Below are 26,678 nucleotides of genomic sequence, written 5' to 3'. Positions count from 1 at the left end.
TTGAGCTACTGTTGACTATTGAATATTTGTTGAAAAGGCGAAAGTTCAACAACCCTAATGTATGAATACATATGTACATATATAACGAGACCTCTGTGTGCCATAAAATTAGAAAGGTGGGTGAGGGGTACAGTCATTGTCCTAGCTACATATGTCAATTTAACATTTATTTCTTCTCAGTGCTGACAGTAGAGTAAAATTATGGGATGTGAGAAGAGCATCAGGGTGTTTGATTACTCTTGATCAACATAATGGGAAAAAGTCACAAGCTGTTGAATCAGGTAAGGAAGAACGCATTAATAAATATGACAATGATAGTATTTTTTTACATTGAAAATTTTTAATTGAAGCCACATAATAAATGCATATTGACAAATTGCAAACTTTATGATTTTTCAAAAGGCATTCATTGTATATCACTTTCTTAATTTACATAAACTAAATTATGATTCTCTTTCTTTAAGATACAAATAAAAATGGCAGTTTCATTTGCCTCCAAATTTTCAAAAGTAGAAATTTTTCTGAATTAACTTGCTTTACTTGTTTTTGCTTCATTGAGGCCAACTATACATATTCAATGCCATTTAAAAAGCCACAATAAATTACAGAAATAGTAACATTTTGTGGCCATTGTATCAACATAAAATTGTGTTAAATGTGAGTCAGCTGCAATCCATGTGACAAAGTACCTAAACTGCATTTTTACAGTAGAATTTAATTCCTGTGTAGAAATTTTGATATAGAAATAATTCTGGACCAGAAGTATATTAGAATGAACTATATAAAACCTATAATTGTTTTATGTAATTTCTTAACAATTATAGTTTTATGTAGTTTCTACATAAAACTATATAAAACAATCACAAAGTTTAAAAACCATATAAAACAATCATAGGTTTTATATAGTTCATTCTAATATATTTCGTATATTAGAATTTATATAGTTTTTTTAAAAACCTTATGAAACATGTAAACTATATAAAACATGTTTTATATGTTTTTAAATTAATTAGGCTAATTTTAGAATTATGCTTTCTCTAAAATTAGGCTAATTTTAGAATTATGCTTTCTCAAACTTGTTAATTTTGAAAGTGATATAAATTTTGAGACTACAACAGTCATCCTTTCCCTTTTTTTTTTAAATGGAAAACACTAGAATTATTGATTTTAATAGTCCATAGAATGATTTTTAGGTTAGCAATAAAAATATATAAGAGAGATGAAAGGCATTTAATTTTAAATTTTAGTGTTAAGCTACACATTTAATTGAATTTCATGGTACAATTTCCTCGCTGGAAAAAAAAAGTATGTTATGCAGAAATTTTTTCCCTTTTTTTTTGTTTTCCTCTATTTTTATGGTTCTGATTTATATAGCTTATCCTATTCAAATAATCTGAAAGGTTGGTTAATTTTAAGTATAATCTACTTACATTTTTAAAGTAACTCAAGTAGTTGTCCTTTAATATGTTTAATTATGTCATCAAACATTAAATATGTCCTGAATACAAGAACAGATAAACTGAACTATATTTTTCATTGCAGCAAACACTGCTCATAATGGGAAAGTTAATGGCTTATGTTTTACAAGTGATGGGCTTCACCTCCTCACTCTTGGTACGGATAATCGAATGAGGCTCTGGAATAGTTCCAATGGAGAAAACACACTTGTAAGAGATTTTTAAGTATATATTTGGGTATAAATTAAGAAATGGATCTGTGACATACACTTGATTTTTTAAATATATTTAACTCATTTATTCCCTTTTAATCACAGCTCTTTTTAAAAATGTGTTTCTACTATGTGGACTAGTAATTCTCAACTCAGGACAACCCACCCTTACCCACTACCTACCACATTCCCCCTACTTAGCAGAGAATCACTGTTCTACTGAGCCACTGTTCTCAATGGGAGTGCAAAGCGTAGTAGAGAAAAATAAAAGACTGAGGACTACTGATATAAATTAAAGATATGAAGCTAAGTAATCAAATTTTATATAGGTTGAGTATCCCTAATCTGAAAATCTGAAATCTGAAATGTTCCAAAATCTGAAACTTTTTGAGTGCTAGCATGACACACAAAGGAAGTGCTCATTGGAACATTTCAGATTTTGAATATTCAGATTAGGGATGTTCAGGCAGTAAAGCAAATATTCTAAAATCCAAAATACTTCTAGTCCAAATCATTTTGGATGAGGATACTTAACTTGTACTATATATGACTTATAAACAAAATTCACAGTGAATTTTATAGTACCAGAATATGTAGTACTTTATTTAATACTACTGGAATAAATATATTTTGAAGGTGCTATATTCTTATGTGGCTATTAATTTCTAGTACTTGTTTTTATGTATGTTATAGTCTTATCAGGTATGCCTATGGTTTAATAATTTTCAAAATAAACTACTAAAAGCTTATAATTTGATGATAATAATAATAGCTAATATTTATTGAGAGCTTATATGTCAGATACTGTGCTAATAATAATTAGCATTTAATTTGCCAGGCAGTATTAGACAGCAGTGGGCAAAACATGGAAAAGTCCTATCCTCATGGAGCTTACATTTCAGCAAGAGTATGAAGGGCATCAATCAATTAATAGATGGACAGATGGATAAATTATATATTAGATTAGGTAAGGACTATGAAGAAAAGCAAAGCAAAGAAAGGAGCACAGGAAATATTGGGACGTTGGAGTTGCTGTTGCACATAGGGCAGTCAGGGTAGGGTTCACTAAGGTGACATTTGGCCTGAAGGAAATGGGGAAGTGGCTCATCAGTTGTTTGCTGGGGGATATCATTCTAGTCAGAAAAAAAAAAGGTACAAAGACCCTGAGGCGAGAACTTCCTTGGGATATGCAAGGAAGAGCTAAGAGGTTCTTGCGTTGAAATATGAAGGGAATAACAGATGGGGAACAGAAGGAACTAGGGTGCCAGATCATATGGGCCCTGCAAGCCTTTGTAAGGGGTTAGGCTTTTCTCTGGGTGAGATGGAAAGCCACTAAAGGCTTGTGAGTGGAGAAGTGACAGGATCACTCTGTAAGAGTAGCTGGGCATGTGTGTCAAAGTTTAATGTGATAAATATAAATGGTACTGAATGTATATATAAATTGTTCATGTGGTTCTATTCCATTTTTCTTTCCTTCTTGAAGGTGAGTCTCAAGCCCTTTGGATTTTTTCTATTAAGTCCATATCTAAAATAATGTGTTAAAAATGGATAATACATTTTACAGTGGACTTGATCAAAGTAAAAGTAATTCATGCACAGATGACTAAGGTATCCCAGAAACTGACCTACATAGAATACTTACAGTTGATACCAGAAAAGATTGCTTTAAGGGGAAACACACTGTCTTCAGATTTTTAAAGAGCTATCAGATAGAACCAGTCCTGCCATTTATTAACTTCTTTTTTTTATTTTAAAGTTGACAGGCCAGGCACGGTGGCTCATGCCTGTAATCCCAGCACTTTGGGAGGCCGAGGTGGGTGGATCACGAGGTCAGGAGATCAAGACCATCCTGGCTAACACGATGAAACCCCGTCTCTACTAAAAATACAAAAAATTAGCCGGGTGATGGGCGCCTGTAGTCCCAGCTACTCGGGAGGCTGACGCAGGAGAATCGCTTGAACCCGGGAGGTGGAGGTTGCAGTGAGCCAAGGTCGTGTCATTGCATTCCAGCCTGGGCAACAAGAGCGAAATTCCGTCTCAAACAAAAAAGAAATATTAATATGAGTTTGAGACCAGCCTGACCAACATGGAGAAACCCCATCTCTACTAAAAGTACAAAATTAGCTGGGCGTGGTGGCGCATGCCTGTAATTCCAGCTACTTGGGGGCTGAGGCAGGAGAATCGCTTGAACCCGGGAGGCAGAGGTTGCGGTGAGCCGAGAGCATGCCATTGCACTGCAGCCTGGGCAATAAGAGCAAAAACTCCGTCTCAAAAAAAAAAAAAAGAAAAGAAATATTAATATGACATTAAGTTGCAGGATGGATTGAAGGAAGAAACCCTAAGGACAAGACAAAAGTTAATGCCCTGGTTCAATATTGATACCTCATTCAACACTTTCCAGTTCATATTTGGGAAGGAATGTGGTATACTGGAAAGACCATAGGTTTTATAACTAGGTGTCCTGATAAACAAATGTGAATAAGGCCATCACAGTCTAGCAGTTTATAATTTTTCCAGGGGGACCAGTGAAATACTAGTTGAAAACTGTTTTGTATTTTTTCTTCATCACCCCACCCCCATATCATTGTGCAAATTGTTGCACATGTAGGATCAGAAGACACAAATGAGGGAATGTTATACTTTTAAACATGTATAGGAATTAATCTAGGAACTTACTGAATACCTTTGTGTTCCAGGTGCTATCATATGGATTATTTTCATTTGCTTTTTCACAATACATAACTCTATAAGTAAATGATGTTATTTCCGTTTAACAGATAAGAAGAATGAAATGAAGTGGTTAAATCATTATTCATAAGGGGCAAAAAAAAGATGAATGTTTAAAACCCAAGTCCACCGAAATGAGTTTAATATTTAACCCACTATACTGCTATTGCCATGAGGTAGCTAAATGCATGTACCCATTTCTGGCACAAGTTAGCCTAAAGGGAAAGTAAGCCAAGTATAGTATCCACAGATTATTAGCATATATCCATTTTGACCTCAGTGTTTTTATTTATGTATATATATTCATACACATACACACACACTTATCTAACCTATAGAAAAAAGTGAATCACTTTTTTTTTTTTTTTTTTTTTTTGAGGTGGAGTCTCGCTTTGTTGCCCAGGCTGGAGGGCAGTGGTGCCATCTTGGCTCACTGCAACCTCCACCTCCGAGATTCAAGCAATTCTCTCTCTCAGCCTCCTGAGTAGCTGGGATTACAGGTACCCGCCACCAGGCCTGGCTAATATTTTTGTGTGTTTTGCAGAGATGGGATTTCATCATCTTGGCCAGGCTGGTCTTGAACTCCTGATCTTGTGATCCGCCTGCCTCAGCCTCCCAAACTGCTGGGATTACAGGAGTGAGCCACCGCACCCAGCCGACAAATCACTATTTAAACTTCAGTATTAGCCTGACAACAGTGGATTTTGTTGATATGCATGATCATGATTCCCAAATGATTAGTTACTTGTTTTACACTCACCCCAAGCTTATCAAAATTATTATCAGGAAGTAAACCCATCAACTTATTTAGCCCAAAGCTTCTCAAATTTGCATGAGTGTACAGATTACCTAGGGATCTTGTTAAAATGAAGATTATTTTCAGTAGGATTGGGGTGGAGCCTGGAAGTCTGCATGTCTGACTGCTTCAGGTGATGCTCACACTGCTGAGCCTGCACACTACACCTTTGGAGTACAAGCGTAGAATTTTAATTTTTGTCCCAAATACATAATTATTTATATAAAGGTAAAACTACAGTGTACACACTATTTATGGTCTGTGCTTTTTTACACTTAGCCTTTATCCCTGTTTTCTGCATAATTTTCATAATTATGATTTATATAAATCGTAAAGTTAATGTGACATTATTAGGAATATATACCTATTCTCAGTTATTACCCCATTCTAAATAATACTGGATAGAATTCCTCTGGGCATATAGCTTTTGCTATTTAATTATTTCCTTAAGATAAATTCCCAGCCGGGCGCGGTGGTTCACGCCTGTAATTCCAGCACTTTGGGAGGCCAAGGTGGGCAGATCACGAGGTCAGGAGATGGAGACCATCCTGGCTAACACAGTGAAACCCTGTGTCTACTAAAAATACAAAAAATTAGCCAGGTGTGATGGTGGGCACCTGTAGTCCCAGCTACTCGGGAGGCTGAGGCAGGAGAATGGCGTGAACCCGGGAGGCGGAGCTGGCAGTGAGCCGAGATCGCACCACTGCACTCCAGCCTGGGCGACAGAACAAGACTCCGTCTCAAAAAAAAAAAAAAAGATAAATTCCCAGGAGCAATTACCAGGTCAAGGGGTAAGAATATCTTTGCTGTTTAATGGGTAAAATTTTGCAAGATGAAAAGAGTTCTAGAGATGGATAGTGATGAGAGTTGCACAACAACATGAATGCACTTAATGCCATTGAGTACCATTAAAAATGGTTATGATGGTAAATTTTGTATTATGTGTATGAAAAACTGTTTATAAAGAGAAGGGGGAAGCCCTGCCCCCTCCTGGAGACTGCATAGTGGGCGGAGTCGGGCGCCGCCAGGCTGGCATCCGGAAGCCAGAAGTCCGGAGCCTAGCAGCGCAAGAGCGTCTGTTACTCTCTCTTGTCAGATCCCCGCCGGAAGTATAGGAAGAGAGCAAGCGGATTTGAACCTATCTGCTTTCAAGCTGGTCATCATGATGAAACTTAGAAACAAAAATGAAAAGCCAGGTAAAGGTTCCAAGGGCTGTAAGAAGCCTGCAAAACAAAATGGGAAGAAAGCAACCTCCAAAGTGCCCTCTGCTCCTCAGTTTGTTCACTCCAATGATCATGCCAATCGAGAGGCTGAAATAAAGAAGAGGGTTGAGGAGATGAGGGAGAAGCAGTAAGCTGCCCAGGAGCAAGAAAGACAAAAATGCAGGTCTATCAAGAGCTACTGTGAGGATATCCTAAGACGCCAGGAGGAGTTTGAGTGTAAGGAGGAAGTTTTGCAGGAATTAAATATGTTTCCTCAGCTGGATGACGAGGCCACGATGAAGGCTTATTACAAGGAGTTCCGTAAGGTGGTAGAATACTCTGATGTAATTCTGGAAGTCCTGGATGCCAGAGACCCATTAGGCTGCTGCTGCTGCTTCCAAATGGAGGAGGCTATCCTACGGGCAGAAGGCAACAAGAAGCTGGTCCTGGTCTTGAAAAAGATTGACCTGGACCCCAAGGGGGTTGTGAAGTGGCTGGATTACCTTCGGAATGAGTTGCCAACTGTAGCTTTCAAGGCCAGGACCCAGCATCAGGTCAGCTTTGGAGCTGAAAACCTCACAAAGGTTCGGGAGAACTATTGCTGCCTTGGTGAAGTGTGCACCCACATCCATATGGGCGTTGTGGGCCTTCCCAATATTGGGAAGAGCAGCCTGATTAAAAGCCTGAAGTGCAGCCATGCATGCAGTGTGGGAGCCATTCCTGGGGTCACAAAATTCATGCAGGAGGTCCACCTGGACAAGTTCATCTGGCTGCTGGATGCTCCAGCCATTGTTCCAGGGCCCAGCTCAGAGATGGGCACCATCCTGCATAACTGCATCCACATCTAGAGGCTGGCAGACCCCATGACCCCAGTGGAGACCATCTTGCAGTGCTGCAACCTGGAGGAGATTTCCAACTATTACCTTCTCTCTGGGTACCAGACTACTGAGCACTTTCTGATGGCAGTGGCCCACCATTTGGGGAAGAAGAGAGACTTACACAGTCAGGCGCAGGCAGCCAAAGCTGTCCTAGATGACTGGGTGAGCGGGAAGATCAGCTTCTATAGACCACCACCACCCACTCACACTCTGCCCGCCCATCTCAGTGCTGAGATAATTAAGGAAATGACCAAGGTCTTTGACATCGAGGATACCGAGCAGGTCAATGAAGACACCATGGAATGCTTGGCCACTGGAGAATCTGATGAGCTGTTGGGTGACACAGACCCACTCAAAATGGAGATCAAGTTGCTCCATTCTCCGATGATGAAAATAGCAGATGCCATTGAAGATAAAGCTACTGTGTATAAGATTGGAGATCTCACTGGTTATTGCACCAATCCGAATCATCATCAGATGGGGTGGGCTAAACTCAATGTAGACCACCACCCTAAAAAAAACAGTAAGGTGGATGTGTGCCCAGTGGACTGCTGCCCAGTACTGCAGAGGATGATGGAAATGGACCCCCTACAACAGGGCCAGGCTCTGGCATCCTCCCTGAAGAATAAGAATTTGCAGAAATGTGCAGATAAAATCCCCAGGGAGCTGTCTGATTCCATGATGTCTGCTCTCCACCTCTCTGGCAATGCTGATGGCAGTGTTGGTGACTAATTGACTGATCTCACTTCCCTTCCAATCCAAGCACCAGTTCCAGTGGGACGGGAGATTACCAGTGAAATAGTTTGGTTCTCCCTGAAGCATCTGCGTATTAAAAGAACCCTTCCCCCAACTATGTGTCTTTTCCTCCCACTGTTCACTCTCCAGGAAAAAGAGCCCCAAGAGGCTGGAACTGATAAACCCAATACCCTTTATTTAATCCCTACTCTGTTTTACAACAGAAATAGAAGAAGTATCAGCAGGAAAAAAAAAATAAAAGAATATGCCCCCCCCCCCGAAAAATATCATTACCCCCCTAAAAAATACCATTTTTTTGAAAAGAATGGTTTTTGGGGGGTATTACCCCCAAAAAAATTATTGGGGGGGTATTCTTTTGAAAAGAATGTTTTTTGGGGGTATATAATATACCCCCCAAAAAATATTATTCTTTTGAAAAGAATGGTTGCATTAATAAATGATTTGCCCTTTTAGAAAGAATAGCCAAATTACACTGCCACCAACATGTTTACCTCACTTGTATCACTATTTAATGTCTTATGTTTTTTAAATTTTTTGCTAAATGGTCTAAAATGATTCTTCAAGATTGAAGTCTGTATTTTACTTCTATTAAGATTGAAAAGTAAACATTTATCCCTGTGGTTTTTTACTATTTGTATTTCCTATTTTGTTAAATGTACATTCATGTCATTGGCCCTTGTTCTGTCAACGTTGAACATTTTCCTTAAATTTAAAAGAGCCCTTTTTATAGCATAATATATTTTAAGTATTTCTACTAGTCTTTGTTGTCTTTTAAATTCAGATTTAAGAGATGAGTAACCTTATGATTTTAATCCTACAGGTGAACTATGGAAAAGTTTGTAATAACAGTAAAAAAGGATTGAAATTCACTGTCTCCTGTGGCTGCAGTTCAGAATTTGTTTTTGTACCATATGGTAGCACCATTGCTGTTTATACAGTTTACTCAGGAGAACAGATAACTATGCTTAAGGGACATTATAAAACTGTTGACTGCTGTGTATTTCAGTCAAATTTCCAGGTAAGAATGATACAGGAATTTAAAATGTTCAGCTAGCTAGCTTGCCAGACCAGTTATATGTAAAAGAATAAATTATGATTTCATTCTGAGGAGTTATACTTTTAATCCACATTTGTAGTAGGATTTATTTAATAGAGAATAGCACAGCCTAGATTGTTAGATAGCATACAATGTATGAATGAATCAATATAATACTGTGCAACTTGATTGGTATAAATTCTGTTTCTTTTGCATATGACCTTCATTTATTTAACAACTGAAAATCTGTGGTGAATTAAAATACTTTCTTGAAACAATCTTTTGGGTAAGAAATGAAATATAGGCATTTTATCACAAAATATAATTTGTATATGTTGGTTTATGTATGTGTGGATGATCTATTCCTCCTTATTTTCTACCAGTGGCTAGTAAAAGGAGGTTTTGAAGTTAATACAACCTATATAATTTCTTAAATACTCTGGCTTTTGTTTGTTTGTTTTACATCCAGATCTTTTCACATCACCAATGGAGCAGATGCTTTTTCATTTTTTCAGAGAACATTTGCACAAATTACCTCATGCACTTCTTTAAATGAGTATAACATTGCATGATAGTTGGTATTTTCCCTGTTTTGTAGGTAAGGAAAATGAAACTCATGTAAGTTAAATACTGATAGAATGAACGTTACGAATTATTAGAGCTCAAGGAGACTATCACTTTGAATCTCCTATTCATTCATTCATTAATACTCATTGCCTAATTTGTGCCTGACACTGTGCTGTAAGATATACAGACCTGATTTTCCAGCCAGTACATACCATTATGGCAGTATTCATTATTAAAATATTTAAATATTTATGTATCCTACTGGCTGGTAAACAGCTGCTGCACCAAGCCCCCAAGCGACCTCCAGCCTCAGCCCCTTCCCTGGGACCTCTTAGATGTCACCTTAACCCAGCAACTAAAAGGGGACCTACAAGACCCTACTCCAATCCTATAGCCAGTATCTCTTTTTATTAGTCAATAAGAAGGTGTATGCCATTTGTTAAACATTTTTAGTGCTCTGAGAGAAGAAAACTAAAGCACCAGAAAGGTGACATGACTTGCCCCTAACCTGCAAGTAGTTACTGATAAAGCATGTATTTATATTCAAAGAAATTCTTAAAATATTGTCCCTCCTTTCTTGTGCAAAGTTACTTAGAGACACAGCCGAAATTTCATCCCAGGTACTCTAACCACAAATGATTTCTTTCTACCAAATTGGAGCTTCTCTAATAGGTGTGCCTAGAATGGATTAAAATCGTGCCAGTGGCTGCACACAGTGGCTCGTACCTGTAATCCCAGCACTTTGGGAGGCCGAAAGGATCACTTGACCCCAGGAGTTCCAGGCCAGCCTAGGTGACAGAATGAGGCCCTGTATTTACAAAAAATCAAAAAATCAGCCAGGTGTGGTGGTGTATGCCTGTAGTCCCAGCTGTGCAGGAGGCTGAAGCAAGGGGATTGCTTGAGTCCAGGAGATTGAGTGAGCCGTGTTCACACCACTGCACTCCAACATGGGCAACAGAATAGAAATTCATGAATCTAGGCTGGGATAAGTAAGTAAATTAATAAATTGAAAATTTGATGAGGAATGAGGTATTTATATAATCTCAACGTATCACCCTACAAAATATGAAGTACAAACTAAAAAGATTAATTTTACCCTGAAGGAGCCTGGCACACATCACCTTCATCAAATAATCTAAGTTAGCATCCCAGTTATGGGACATCACTTCTGTGATATTCCTGGCCAAATTGGATCACTCAAATTTAATCATGAGGAAACATAAGACAAGCCAAAGGTGAAGGACAGTCTACAAAGTAACTGCTGTGTATCTTCAAAATTGTCAAGGTCAGAAAAGCCAAAGAGACTGAAGAACTGTTCCAGCTTGAAAACTAAAGAGATTTGACGACTAAGTGCAGCATGTGATTTTTAACGTCCCTTTTGCTGTAAAGGACAGTATTGGAACAAATAATGAAACGTGAATGTGGTCTTTAGATGGTGGTAATAATATGAATTTTCTGATTTTGTTGGTTACTTTGTAACTATAAGGGAAAGTACCCTTGTTCACAGGAAAAATACACCGAATTATTCAAGAGTAATAAGGCCTAATGTTGGCAACTTATTCTCATATGATTCAGGGGGAAAAAAGTCTTTTGGACTGCACTTGTAACTTACATTTTAAGATTATTTTTTAAGAAAATCTAATTGCCCAAATGAACTCCTCCATCTATCACAGACACTTCAAGGCTTAATGTAAATCCTTCTATCTAAGTATTCTTTGTTAGTCGTTCTTAATTTAAATGTTGCTGCTTTCAATATCTCTTTCTTGAACATCTACAGAATTTCCTTTATGTCTTCACTGGGTGTGTTAGTACTTATTGTGAATTGCTCTATAAGCTTTTCTGACCAAGTTATCTGGGGCATTACCTGGCCTTCTCAGGGAAATAAAATTACTCAAGGGCACTGAACATATATATCTTTGCATCAGCCACAGTTAGTGTAACCATATAGTCTAGATTTTGTAATACAGTCAACAAAATTTTGTTTTATTTAGGAAATTTGATAATGTATATATAATAATTATTTAAATCTACATTTTCTATAAATTACTATATAATCTTATTTTCCCTTTTCCCACATCCTTACTTAAATAAAAAACACAATTATACCTTGCCTCATATTGTTTTTGAGATGTACAGTAATAAAAATAAATTGTATTAAAACAGCAGAGGAAAAAAGCCAATATAACATATTTCTTCGGTTTTGTTGGGGAGGGGCGTGAGCATTGTTCAGCCATAAGCAAACAGCATATCCATAGACATTGACATAGGCTGTGCATCACCCCAACTTCCCCTTATGAAGTAAACTTCTCAACAGGCATGGGATATACATCTTCAGGCTCTTCTGTTGAATTGCAGCCAGTTAGGCAGCTGTAAGTTAAATAAAACTTTTTGAGAACTTGGCCTATTTTGGTAGAAGCTCATATGGTTTCTTCACTGAAGTCTTTATTGAAGCTCAGTTATGTGGACACAGACAAACTATTTTTTTTCTTTCTCTGACATTAGAAATATATGGATACTATAATTGATAAAACTGCTAGGATTTGGGGTGTGTTTGTAAAATGTTCACACCATTAGTAAGCTCTGACAAATCCTAATACTATTTTTAAATACAAAACAAAGCTTTACTAACAAAGAAACAAAGGAAAAACAGCATCGGCCTAGTTTCTTTAGGGAGTAGAAATAGCATTAATCTAATTATTGTGACCTAATTATTTCAAAAATGGTATAATTCATTTCAGTTTGGTATCAGCTCTTGATCCACAGTATCATCTTTGCCTTCTGTGTTATAGGAACTTTATAGTGGTAGCAGAGACTGCAACATTCTGGCTTGGGTTCCATCCTTATATGAACCAGTTCCTGATGATGATGAGGTAAATATTGTTTTCACAAATTGTACAGTGACTTCTAAATCATAAGAAATAATGTTTTGTTACTTTATGTGAGAGAGACTTTTAAAGCATTTCTTGCCAGTGGCGTGCACCTATAGTCCCAGGTACTTGGGAGACTGAGGCAAGATGATCACTTGAGCCCAGAAATCAAGACCAGCCTGGGCAATGTAGTGAGACCCCATCTCCAAACAACAACAACAAAAAAGCATTTCTTGGTAATTTCTGTAAAAATAATTTGACTATTTTAATACATTTGGAAAATTCAGAAAAATATCAAAAGAACATAAAATTCGTCAAGTCAAATTAATCAATATTAACATTTTGATTTGTTTCATAACTTTTTTCCTATGCATATGTTTTTTAACATAGTTCATATCATGGTTGGACATTCAACTTGGTATCTCACTTTTCTCATCAACATTGTACAATAAGCCTTTTTTCATGTCATTAATAACTGTAAACATTTCTAATGATATTCTGTCATTGATAAAACAATTTAAATATTTACCTACTTGGAGGCATTTCTGTTGATTATTGTAAACATCAAGGTAAATATCTGTTCAGAAATTGTTAATATTTCTGACTATGTCTTTAGATAGATTCCTAAAAGTGGAATTATCTCTTAAATTATTATATATCACTTTTTTTCTTTTCTTTTCTTTTCTCTTTTTATTTAATTTTTTTTTTTTTTTTTTTTTTTTTTTTGAGATGGAGTCTCACTCTGTCACCCAGGCTGGAGTGCAGTGGCATGATCTCGGCTCACTGCAACTTTTGCCTCCTGAGTTCAAGCAATTATCCTGCCTCAGCCTCCCGAGTAGCTGGGATTACAGGTGCCCGCCACCACACCTGGCTAATTTTTGTATTTTTAGTAGAGACGTGGTCTCACCATGTTGGTCAGGCTGGTCTTCAACTCCTGACCTCAAGTGATCCACCTGCCTTGGTCTCCCAAAGTGCTGGGATTACAGGCATGAGCCACCACCCCCAGCCGACATTTTTAAGACTTTGTTCTCATGTCAAATTTTACCAGTTTACACTCCTACCAGCAGTCTGACAGTGCCTTTCGTAGAACATAAATCAGTATAAGCATGACAGTGTAAATAAAGACCTTAAAAACGCAGTAGGTAAACAAAGATGAACAAGACCATTGTCCCTGACCTAAAGTAATAGCCTCTGTATTTTTTTTTTAAACTTCTACATCAAGCAGTAGGAAGATATAGGCTGTTTAAAGGTGGTTTCTCTCCCACCAAGGTTTATTCTCCTAATAATCATCCTCATTTATCTTAATTTCTACAATATAAAAAGTCTAAAAGCAAAGTCTAAAAACAATGTTTATATATATATATATATATATATATATATATACACATACATATATTTCTTTAAGTTGGAAATATAAATAATGTAGTTAGAAATACCTTAAGGTAATCTTAACCAAGTCATAGTAAAAGCATCTTAAATGGAGATGGAGGAAAAGTTACTGATAGAGCGCGTTTGACATTCAAAAAACATTTTTCATATACTGTGTTTAGTTCCTTTATGAAAAAAGGACTATGTCAAAAACCACATGAAAATATAATTTGTATAGAGGTAGTTGATAGCATCTCACAGCTATTGACAATATATATTTCATACCTAAATTTTCAACTGCTAGGGTTTACTGCTGTGTAAACCTGTGAATTATTTTCTTTTGTCCTTAATCCAAAGAAAGAGAAAAAAATACCTTTTGATAAATCTTTAAGTAGCTACCCAATGCCATATGCATACTTCCAGATTTTATCACATCTAATTTGGTTTATTGTGGCTTGATTAACTTTAGCATACAGCTGCTTTTGATGTCTGAATATTCTTCTGTATAAAGCTTAATATGGTCAAATAATTAGGTTTAGCTATTTATTTTACATTTCATTATGTAATTATTGTGTCCCACTCTTTGGGAATTGCTGTATACATTAAACCCAAGTTAACACTGTAAGCCATGTTAGGAAATATAACATTTTATTTACCAAATGAAAACAGTAAAAATAAATGAAAAGCAAATCTATAGTGACTTATGTATAGAAAAGGATGTTAGAAGAATACTAAATTGTTTAATTCGTAAAGATAATATGTGGCCAGGTGTGGTGGCTCACATCTGTAATCCCAGCACTTTGAGAGGCTGAGGTGGGAGAATCTCTTGAGTCCAGGAGTTCAAGACCAGCCTAGGCAACATAGAAAGACCCCATCTCTACAAAAAATAAACAAAATTAGCCAGGTTTGGTGGCTTACACTTATAGTTCCAGCTACTTAAGAGGGTGAGGCGGGAGGATCACTTGAGCCCAAGAATTCAAGGCTACAGTGAGCCACAATTGCACCACTATACTCCAGCCTGGGTGACAGAGTGAGATCTTGACTCAAAGGAAAAAAAAAAACATGATATGTGACTGATGGTTTATTTCCTTGTCATGTCATTATAGTGATAGTTTGAACTCTTTGTGTAAACAAACTTTTGTATATGAGAAATTAAGCAAAACAAGTTAGAAAATCACATTGAGATATACAAATATGAAGTTGAGTTTTGTATTTGTTTTAGAGCTATAAAACCTAACCTTTTAAAATGTCATGTTCATATATTTAAGATAGCAGTCATTCTCATGTTAATACAAAATGGTATGTGCTAAGGTTATTTCCATAAAATTTTAGCTTGAAACATTCCTGTGAATATAGGCAGAACATGAATGTGATCATGATGCGGATCCCAGTAGAATAGTCTGTCCAGAAGATCCTACGCCTTACATGTATGTTTATAATTTAAGCCATGTTTAAAAGTGCTTTTATCCCAACTACAAAATAAGTATATTTATTTGATATTAATTTCCCAAGGAGGCAGTATACCACATTAGAAAACAAAAAAACACACACACACATATACATACACATACTTAGTCTTTTTTTTTTTTTTTTTTTTTTTTTTTTGAGAAGGAGTCTTTCTCAGTCACCCAGGCTGGAGTGCAGTGGCACGATCTCGGCTCACTGCAAGCTCTGCCTTCTGGGTTCACGCCATTTTCCTGCTTCAGCCTCTAGAGTAGCTGGGACTACAGGCGCCCACCACCACGCCCGGCTAATTTTTTGTATTTTTAGTAGAGATGGGGTTTCACAATTCACAGGATGGTCTCAATCTCCTGACCTCGTGATCCACCCGCCTCAGCCTCCCAAAGTGCTGGGATTACAGGCGTGAGCCACCACCCCCAGCCCACATACTTAGTCTTTAGCTTCAGGAAAATGGGTTTGAATCCCAGTTCTGCCATTTATTATACTTATAATCTGGAACAAGCTTATAATATTTCCAAATATCAGAATTTTCTAATCAAAGTTATTCTTAGGTTTCCTTTCAAATGCATTCTTCAGATGAGAGTTACCTCCCCATCAACCAAGATATAATCCCTTAGGGGTGTTTCTCCTGATATCCAAAGTAGAAGATGAATTTAATTCTATCTAAAGAAAGGAAGAACACTGGATGATAGGGACAGGATTTATGGTCTTTAACTATAAATCCTTTTATTTAGTTGGCAGACTGTTTTATTATATTTTGAGGAATCTGGCTTCCTTTTGACCCTCCTTTCTAAAAGCTGGTCTGGTCAAGACAAGCCTATCTATAACTCCTAATTACTTTTTCCTGCCTGAGATCTATAGGGCAGGTTTATTCCAGTTTAAACCTGACCTCTCACTAAGAATCTTACTTTGTTTTGACATTCACACAATACATAACTGTTTTACATATCACTTGTGTCAATGTATAATCACTTGCTGACAAACAACCTGAGACTTGCCACTAATTACCAGTCAGAAATTTGAAAGTTATCAAGAAATATCCTTGTAGATGTTAAGTTTGGTTCTATTCCTTCTCTAAACTCTTAACTAGGTCCCCTCTAAACTCATGCTTCATTATTTCTGTAACATTGACGCTATCTGTCAGTAGAACTGACAACCTCGTGAGATATAAATGAATATGTTCATGCGCAGACTGCATGTCCACTAGGAGAAGATGTTGTAGAGAAAACTGAAATAATAGTAGTGACACTTGATCAGTGGGTCTCAAATGGTAATGTGTACCACATCCATCTACAACATTTTTACTGCCGCTTTATCATACTACCAGTATAATATTTTATTTGTGATTGTTTTGGCAATAAAATGTATTTCTAAAATACTGTAATGCATTCATATATCATTGTTTCACTGAAAAGTGAAATAATTTGTATGCAACTGATTATGATTTTCATTTATTTTTGTTTCTTTGCTTACCATACAAAAATAATTTATAATGAAGTATAATTTTGCTTTTCTGTTGAGTTTTCAACTGAAATTAAAATTTTTAATAGGTTACACACTGGGCTTCCATAGTAGGATTAGGAAGCATGGCCCTTCTGTGGCTTATCCACCTAGAGACGTGTGTGTGTGTGTGTGTGTGCGTGTGTGTGTGTGTGTGTGTGTGTGTGTGTGTGTGTGTGTGTTTTCCCAGGGCTATTTTTGGTAGTTATCAGAGGCAAAGTTAAAGGCTTCTAGAGACAGAGTAGGGAAGAGGAGTCAGCTAACCCCAATGACAAGATGTCTTTTAATAAACTCTCACTAAATAACCTAATTTAATAGTCAAATTGACAACCCAAAAAGACAGGAAATTCAGTAAATGTTTGGATGAAAGACTAAATGAACAGACTTCAGTATACAACTGTTGCAAATAAGTGTACTGTGGCTAGAAATCAGTGAGTAGTTAGCTGAGGTTTAATAATAGTTTTGTGGCCGGGAGTGGTGGCTCACGCCTGTAATCCCAGCACTTTGGGAGGCCAAGGCTGGCAGATCACAAGGTCTGGAGTTCAAGACCAGCCTAGCCAATATGGTGAAACCCCATCTCTACTAAAAATACAAAAATTCACCGGTGGCACACGCCTGTAGTCACAGCTACTCAGGAAGCTGTGGCAGAAGACTCACTTGAACATGGGGGGCAGAGGTTGCAGTGAGCCAAGATCATGCCACTGCACTCCAGCCTGGGCAACAGAGTGAGACTCCATCTCAAATAATAACAATAATAGTTTTGTATCTGGACATTTGGAGTATAGCCGACATTAAGTTTAATAATGTAATCTGTTTAACAGTAAAGAATGCCTAAATTAATATATTGTTTTCCAACTCTTCTAGCTGATACTTGGGAAATTTACTAGGAACACGTAACTTTTTCTACTGTTTTCATTGTTTGAATTGTAAGATTCAAAGTTATCATATTCATCAAAAGGAAAATGAACATTCTCAGACATGCAGTAGGGGTTACCATTAAAAAATGTTTCTAAGCCGGGCGCGGTGGCTCACGCCTGTAATCCCAGCACTCTGGGAGGCTGAGGCGGGCAGATCACGAGGTCAGGAGATCGAGATCATCCTGGCTAACACGGTGAAACCCCGTCTCTACTAAAAATACAAAAAACTAGGTGGAGCAAAGATAGCCGAATAGGAACAGCTCCAGTCTACAGCTCCCAGCGTGAGTGATGCAGAAGACAGGTGATTTCTGCATTTCCAACTGAGGTACTGGGTTCATCTCACTGGGGAGTGTCGGACAGTGGGTGCGGGACAGTGGGTGCAGTGCACTGAGCGTGAGCCAAAGCAGGGCGAGGCATCGCCTCACCCGGGAAGCACAAGGGGTCAGGGAATTCCCTTTCCTAGTCAAAGAAAGGGGTGACAGACGGCAACTGGAAAATCGGGTCACTCCCACCCGAATACTGCGCTTTTCCAATGGTCTTAGCAAACAGCACACCAGGAGATTATATCCTGCACCTGGCTCGGAGGGTCCCACGCCCACGGAGCCTCGCTCCTTGCTAGCACAGCAGTCTGAGATCAAACTGCAAGGCGGCAGCGAGGCTGGGGGAGGGACGCCCGCCATTGCCGAGGCTTGAGTAGGTAAGCAAAGTGGCCAGGAAGCTCAAACTGGGTGGAGCTCACCACAGCTCAAGGAGGCCTGCCAGCCTCTGTAGACTTCACCTCTGGGGCCACGGCATAGCAAAAACAAAAGGCAGCAGAAACCTGTGCAGACTTAAATGTCCCTGTCTGACAGCTTTGAAGAGAGTAGTGGTTCTCCCAGCACGCAGCTGGAGATCTGAGAACGGACAGACTGCCTCCTCAAGTGGGTCCCTGACCCCCGAGTAGCCTAACTGGGAGGCACCCCCCAGCAGGGGCAGACAGACACCTCACACAGCCAGGTACTCCTCTGAGACAAAACTCCCAGAGGAATGATCAGCTAGCAACATTTGCTGCTCACCAATATCTGCTGTTCTGCAGCCTCCGCTGCTGATACCCAGGCAGACAGGGTCTGGAGTGGACCTCTAGCAAACTCCAACAGACCTGCAGCTGAGGGTCCTGACTGTTAGAAGGAAAACTAACAAGCAGAAAGGACATCCACACCAAAACCCCATCTGTACATCACCATCATCAAAGACCAAAGATAGATAAAACCACAAAGATGGGGAAAAAACAGAGCAGAAAAACTGGAAACTCTAAAAATCAGAGCACCTCTCCTCCAAAGGAACGCAGCTCCTCACCAGCAACAGAACAAAGCTGGATGGAGAATGACTTTGACGAGTTGAGAGAAGAAGGCTTCAGACGATCAAACTACTCCGGGCTAAAGAAGGAAGTTCGAACCTATGGCAAAGAAGTTAAAAACGTTGAAAAAAAATTAGACAAATGGCTAACTAGAATAACCAATGCAGAGAAGTCCTTAAACAACCTGATGGAACTGAAAACCATGGCACGAGAACTACGTGAAGAATGTACAAGCCTCAGTAGCTGATTTGATCAACTGGAAGAAAGGGTATCAGTGATGGAAGATCAAATGAATGAAATGAAGCGAGAAGAGAAGTTTAGAGAGAAAAGAATAAAAAGAAATGAACAAAGCCTCCAAGAAATATGGGACTATGTGAAAAGACCAAATCTACGTCTGATTGGTGTACCTGAAAGTGACGGGGAGAATGGAACCAAGTTGGAAAACACTCTGCAGGATATTATCCAGGAGAACTTCCCCAATCTAGCCAGGCAGGCCAACATTCAGATTCAGGAAATACAGAGAACGCCACAAAGATACTCCTCGGGAAGAGCAACTCCAAGACACATAATTGTCACATTCACCAAAGTTGAAATGAAGGAAAAAATGTTAAGGGCAGCCAGAGAGAAAGGTCGGGTTACCCACAAAGGGAAGCCCATCAGACTAACAGTGAATCTCTCGGCAGAAACTCTACAAACCAGAAGAGAGTGGGGGCCAACATTCAACATTCTTAAAGAGAAGAATTTTCAATCCAGAATTTCATATCCAGCCAAACTAAGCTTCATAAGTGAAGGAGAAATAAAATACTTTACAGACAAGCAAATGCTGAGAGATTTTGTCACCACCAGGCCTGCCCTAAAAGAGCTCCTGAAGGAAGCACTAAACATGGAAAGGCACAGCCGGTACCAGCCACTGCAAAAACATGCCAAATTATAAAGACCATCGAGGCTAGGAAGAAACTGCATCAACTAACGAGCAAAATAACCAGCTAACATCATCATGACAGGATCAAATTCACATATAACAATATTAACCTTAAATGTAAATGGACTAAATGCTCCAATTAAAAGACACAGACTGGCAAATTGGATAAAGAGTGAAGACCCATCAGTGTGCTGCATTCAGGAAACCCATCTCACGTTCAGAGACATACATAGGCTCAAAATAAAGGGATGGAGGAAGATCTACCAAGCAAATGGAAAACAAAAAAAGGCAGAGGTTGCAATCCTAGTCTCTGATAAAATAGACTTTAAACCAACAAAGATCAAAAGAGACAAGGCCATTACATAATGGTAAAGAGATCAACAAGAAGAGCTAACTATTCTAAATATATATGCACCCAATACAGGAGCACTCAGATTCATAAAACAAGTCCTTAGAGACCTACAAAGAGACTTAGACTCCCACACAATAATAATGGGAGACTTTAACACCCCAACGTCAACATTAGACAGATCCACGAGACAGACAGTTAACAAGGATATCCAGGAATTGAACTCAGCTCTGCACCAAGTGGACCTAATAGACATCTACAGAATTCTCCACTCCAAATCAACAGAATATACATTCTTCTCAGCACCACACCACACCTATTCCAAAATTGACCACGTAGTTGGAAGTAAAGCACTCCTCAGCAAATGTAAAAGTACAGAAATTATAACAAACTTTCAGACCACAGTGCAATCAAACTAGAACTCAGGTTTAAGAAACTCACTCAAAACCGCTCAAGTACATGGAAACTGAACAACCTGCTCCTGAATGACTACTGGGTACATAACGAAATGAAGGCAGAAATAAAGATGTTCTTTGAAACCAACGAGAACAAAGACACAACATACCAGAATCTCTGGGACACATTCAAAGCAGTGTGTAGAGGGCAATTTATAGCACTAAATGCCCACAAGAGAAAGCAGGAAAGATCTAAAATGGACACCCTAACATCACAATTAAAAGAACTAGAAAAGCAAGAGCAAACACATTCAAAAGCTAGCAGAAGGTGAGAAATAACTAAGGTCAGAGCAGAACTGAAGGAAATAGAGACACAAAAAACCCTTCAAAAAATCAATGAATCCAGGAGCTGGTTTTTTGAAAAGATCAACAAAATTGATAGACCACTAGCAAGACTAATAAAGAAGAAAAGAGAGAAGAATCAAATAGGCGCAATAAAAAGTGATAAAGGGGATATCACCACTAATCCAACAGAAATATAAACTACCATCAGAGAATACTACAAACACCTCTACGCAAATAAACTAGAAAATCTAGAAGAAATGGATAAATTCCTCAACACATACACCCTCCCAAGATTAAACCAAGAAGAAGTTGAATCTCTGAATAGACCAATAACAGACTCTGACACTGAGGCAATAATTAATAGCTTACCAACCAAAAAAAGTCCAGGACCAGATGGATTCACAGCCAAATTCTACCAGAGGTACAAGGAGGAGCTGGTACCATTCCTTCTGAAACTATTCCAATCAATAGAAAAAGAGGGAATCCTCCCTAGCTCATTTGATGAGGCCAGCATCATCCTGATACCAAAGCCTGGCAGAGACACAACAAAAAAAGAGAATTTTACACCAATATCCCTGATGAACATCAATGCAAAAATCCTCAATAAAATACTGGCAAACCGAATCCAGCAGCACATCAAAAAGCTTATCCACCATGAACAAGTGGGGTTCATCCCTGAGATGCAAGGCTGGTTCAATATATGCAAATCAATAAACATAATCCAGCATATAAACAGAACCAATGACAAAAACCACATGATTATCTCAATAGATGCAGAAAAGGCCTTTGACAAAATTCAACAACCCTTCATGCTTAAAACTCTCACTAAATTAGGTATTGATGGGACGTATCTCAAAATAATGTGAGCTATCTATGACAAACCCATAGCCAATATCATACTGCATGGGCAAAAACTGGAAGCATTCCCTTTGAAAACTGGCACAAGACAGGGATGCCTTCTCTCACCACTCCTATTCAACATAGTGTTGGAAGTTCTGGCCAGGGCAATCAGGCAGGAGAAGGAAATAAAGGGTATTGAATTAGGAAAAGAGGAAGTCGAATTGTCCCTGTTTGCAGATGACGTGATTGTGTATCTAGAAAACCCCATCATCTCAGCCCAAAATCTCCTTAAGCTGATAGGCAACTTCAGCAAAGTCTCAGGATAAAAAATCAATGTGCAAAAATCACAAGCATTCTTATACACCAATAACAGACAGAGAGCCAAATCATGAGTGAACTCCCATTCACAATTGCTTCAAAGAGAATAAAATACCTAGGAATCCAACTTACAAGGGATGTGAAGGACCTCTTCAAGGAGAACTACAAACCACTGCTCAATGAAATAAAAGAGGATACAAACAAATGGAAGAACATTCCATGCTCATGCGTAGGAAGAATCAATATAGTGAAAATGGCCATACTGCCCAAGGTAATTTATAGATTCAATGCCATCCCCATCAAGCTACCAATGACTTTCTTCACAGAATTGGAAAAAACTACTTTAAAGTTCATATGGAACCAAAAAAGAGCCCACTTTGCCAAGTCAATCCTAAGCCAAAAGAACAAAGCTGGAGGCATCACGCTACCTGACTTCAAACTATACTACAAGGCTACAGTAACCAAAACAGCATGGTACTGGTACCAAAACAGAGATATAGACCAATGGAACAGAACAGAGCCCTCAGAAATAATACCACACATCTACAACCATCTGATCTTTGACAAACCTGACAAAAACAAGCAATGGAAAGGATTCCTTATTTAATAAATGGTGCTGGGAAAACTGGCTAGCCATATGGAGAAAGCTGAAACTGGATCCCTTCCTTACACCTTATACAAAAATTCATTCAAGATGGATTAAAGACTTAAATGTTAGACCTAAAACCATAAAAACCCCAGAAGAAAACCTAGGCAGTACCGTTCAGGACATAGGCATGGGCAAGGACTTCATGTCTAAAACACCAAAAGCAATGGCAACAAAAGCCAAAATTGACAAATGGGATCTAATTAAACTAAAGAGCTTCTGCACAGCAAAAGAAACTACCATCCGAGTGAACAGGCAACCTACAGAATGGGAGAAAAGTTTTGCAACCTACTCATCTGACAAAGGGCTAATATCCAGAATCTACAATGAACTCCAACAAATTTACAAGAAAAAACAAACAACCCCATCAAAAAGTGGGCAAAGGAAATGAACAGACACTTCTCAAAAGAAGACATTTATACAGCCAAAACACACATGAAAAAATGCTCACCATCACTGGCCATCAGAGAAATGCAAATCAAAACCACAATGAGATACCATCTCACACCAGTTAGAATGGCAATCATTAAAAAGTCAGGAAACAATAGGTGCTGGAGAGGATGTGGAGAAATAGGAACGCTTTTACACTGTTGGTGGGACTGTAAACTAGTTCAACCATTGTGGAAGTCAGTGTGGCGATTCCTCAGGGATCTAGAACTAGAAATACCATTTGACCCAGCCATCCCATTACTGGGTATATACCCAAAGGACTATAAGACATGCTGCTATAAAGACGCATGCACACGTATGTTTATTGTGGCGCTATTCACAATAGCAAAGACTTGGAACCAACCCAAATGTCCATCAATGATAGACTGGATTAAGAAAATGTGGCACATATACAGCATGGAATACTATGCAGCCATAAAAAATGATGAGTTCATGTCCTTTATAGGGACATGGATGAAGCTGGAATCCATCATTCTCAACAAACTATCACAAGGACAGAAAACCAAACACCACATGTTCTCACTCATAGGTGGGAATTGAACAATGAGAACACATGGACACAGGAAAGGGAACATCACACACTGGGGCCTGTTGTGGGGTTGGGGTAGCGGAGAGGGATAGCATTAGGAGGTATACCTAATGTTAAATGACGAGTTAATGGGTGCAGCACACCAATATGGTACATGTATACATATGTGACAAACCTGCACGTTTCGCACATTTACCCTAAAACTTACAGTATAATAAAAAATAAATAAATAAATAAATAAAAATACAAAAAATTAGCCAGGCGTGGTGGCGGGCGTCTGTAGTCCCAGTTTCTTGGGAGGCTGAGGCAGGAGAATGGCATGAACCCGGGAGGCGGAGCTTGCAGTGAGCAGAGATCGCCGCACTGCACTCCAGCCTGGGCGACAGAGCGAGATTCTGTCTCAAAAGGAAAAAAAAAAAAATCTCTAAGTTACAAAAGGCAATAAATCTAAAATAATTTAAGAGTAGTCTTGATGCTAATACAGCATTGGAATTGGAATCTGAATAAAATTGTAGTAGTTGTAAAAGTTGCACAAAAAGAAGCAAACCTGGCTCATAATACCCAGTTACTTTAACAATGAGACCATCTTAAAGCCCTTTTAGTTATTTGCATGAGTATCACAAGTAGCTATTCAGAAGTTTTCCCCAAAATGAACTGATTTGAAATACCACAGATGATTGCAATTTCTCTAGTTGCTAATCACCTTGTTGTTTTAAATAAACATCATCTAGATGCATGTTATCCTTCAGACAAATCCCTGAGGGAAACCTATATGCTGACTGTAAACATGTTACCATTTCTGATGTATTTTACATGTTTTACTGAACTGCCCTTCCAACCTATAAAAATAAGTAATTAAATATCACTACTTACAAATAAGTACATAAATATCACTATTTAATAACCCACATTATTTTTGGACTAAAAGTGGTATTATTCAGCTTGAATACCTTATTCTCCATATTTGGTATTTGTTTATTTATAAAAGTTATTTTCATCTAAACAATAAAGAGTTGCCAACATTGATATTTTGGGCTGTCAGGTCAGACTGTACACCTGGAGACCAGTCTTAGCCCATGGATATCAGAGTGCCACTTTCTCCAGGTAATTCCAAAGAGTTGTTGAGAAATACCTTGAGTAATGGCAGCATCATAGTATATGTATGTATATATGTATGTATTTGTGAGTTGATTAAAGGAAACAGGGTGTTTGGATAAAGTCTGGTATTGTCTGTTTCAAATGAAGTTACATTATCTTATATTGTATATGGGTTGTTTCTTATATTATTTTTGTTCTGAAATTAACAGTTATACGTTTTCTTCCAAAATAATGTAATTGCTACTTATCTGATATGTTTCATAACTTTATTGTGAGCCTAAAACTATGAAGTAGGAAAAACAGAATCTTCCTTTTTCTTTTTTTTTTTAGACTACAACAAAATCACAATTAAATCTGGCCTTTGAAGATGCCTGGAGCAGCAGTGAAGAAGAAGGATGAATATCACCTTTAGCACCTTTGTGTCTCTGCTGAAACTTTTTAAATGAGACTGTATGTTTTTTTCAACTGTACGGTCTATTCCTGACAGCTAAATTAGCCCTAAATGTGGGTAATTTTTTTCCTCATGTTTTAAAATGAGGTTAATATTTGCATAAAATCCTAAAACAGACTTCTGTATAGTTTATTTAGTCAAAATGTCTTCCTTGAGCCTAGATGTTGTGGCCTGGGAAAGCCCTCATTGCAACAGTACAAGTACACAAGTCATTGTACCTCAACTGTGACCTTCAGCAGATTTTATGAACTATAAGATGCAGTCTCAGGGGATCAGCAAGTGGAGGCCATCAGTATTGACTTTCTTTTACTTGCTGTACTATCAGCCTGCTCGTTTCCACCTTCAAGAATGATTTTGCCAAGAATGATTATATCAAAAATAGTAGTTGAAATGGTAACATCAAAATTATTTTATTCTTTCTCCTTCATGTATTTACATTTTTCAATGGTTTCATTTAATTAACCATGCTTTATGTTAAACATTTTGGGGCTCAGTGTCTCCTACTATCCAAAATGTGCATCACAGGAGACTTTTAACTTTGTGAAAATCCCATGTTTGCTTTATTTTACTTTAATGTCAGAAGGCAGTTTGCACTAATGCTTGAACTCTTTTTCTATGAAACTCATTAAGGTATGACCAAATCCTGCCTCATTAATTCAAGCAGAAAATATCCTGGCAGGGAATCTGGCTTAAACATGAAATGCTGTAATAAAATTTCTATGTTATTGTCTCCTTCTGTGTCAACCCACAAGTGATTATCATGAAGGTAATCTTAATATTCCCTTCCTGATCCTTACCAGCAGTAGACTAGTAAATGAGGCTTTTATGGCTTGAATACCAAAAGTATACAGTTGTTGAGGGTTTTTTGTTTTTTTGTTTTTTTTTCTGAGATGGAGTTTCACTCTGTCGCTCAGGCTGGAGTGCAGTGTTGTGATCTCAGCTCACTGCAACCTTCACCTCCCAGGTTCAAGCAATTCTCCTGCCTCAGCCTCCCGAGTAGCTGGGATTACAGGCTCCCGCCACTGAGCCCGGTTAATTTTTTTGTATTTTTAGTAGAGATGGGGTTTCACCATGTTGGCCAGGCTGGTCGCAAACTACTGACCTCAAATGATCCACCCGCCTCGGCCTCTCAAAGTGCTGGAATTATAAGTGTGAGCCACTGCACCCAGCCAGTTGTTGAGTTTTTAAGTGTATAAGGGTTAGACCTCCTATCAGACCTTTCCAGCTAAATGTTTTCCAAACACTTGCTTTTACA

The 26,678-nt window shown here is 38.2% G+C and overlaps 2 protein-coding genes across 5 annotated transcripts in view; both read left to right on the top strand.

Annotated features, from left to right (window-relative positions):
• The window catches only part of ERCC8 (ERCC excision repair 8, CSA ubiquitin ligase complex subunit), a 71,544-nt gene extending 45,389 nt beyond the window's left edge, over nt 1-26,155 (top strand). For 3 of the 4 annotated variants that reach the window (XM_002815587.4, XM_054555595.1, XM_054555596.1), the window contains 5 exons: nt 181-281; nt 1,543-1,667; nt 8,849-9,046; nt 12,421-12,501; nt 25,303-26,155. In XM_002815587.4, the coding sequence (XP_002815633.1) occupies nt 181-281; nt 1,543-1,667; nt 8,849-9,046; nt 12,421-12,501; nt 25,303-25,371 (574 nt within the window). In that variant the 3' untranslated portion in view covers nt 25,372-26,155. The remainder of the gene's footprint in view (nt 1-180; nt 282-1,542; nt 1,668-8,848; nt 9,047-12,420; nt 12,502-25,302) is intronic. The other variant, XM_009240735.2, reaches the window with a different exon arrangement.
• LOC100460976 (guanine nucleotide-binding protein-like 3-like protein) lies at nt 4,787-8,292 on the top strand. The gene has a single exon (XM_054555598.2). The coding sequence runs from the start codon at nt 7,258-7,260 to the stop codon at nt 8,002-8,004; it is 747 nt and encodes a 248-aa protein (XP_054411573.2). The 5' UTR covers nt 4,787-7,257; the 3' UTR covers nt 8,005-8,292.
• Nucleotides 26,156-26,678: the final 523 nt, after the last annotated feature.

This window comes from Pongo abelii, chromosome 4 (genome assembly GCF_028885655.2).
Source record: "Pongo abelii isolate AG06213 chromosome 4, NHGRI_mPonAbe1-v2.0_pri, whole genome shotgun sequence".
NCBI classification, from domain to species: domain Eukaryota; kingdom Metazoa; phylum Chordata; class Mammalia; order Primates; family Hominidae; genus Pongo; species Pongo abelii.
Note: the sequence above shows the minus strand (reverse complement) of the source record. Positions and strands in the feature narration are given on the sequence as shown.

Bases quoted from the DNA above. Each gene is read 5' to 3' on its own strand.
- LOC100460976 (XM_054555598.2), top strand. From the start codon at position 7,258: ATGACCCCAGTGGAGACCATCTTGCAGTGCTGCAACCTGGAGGAGATT.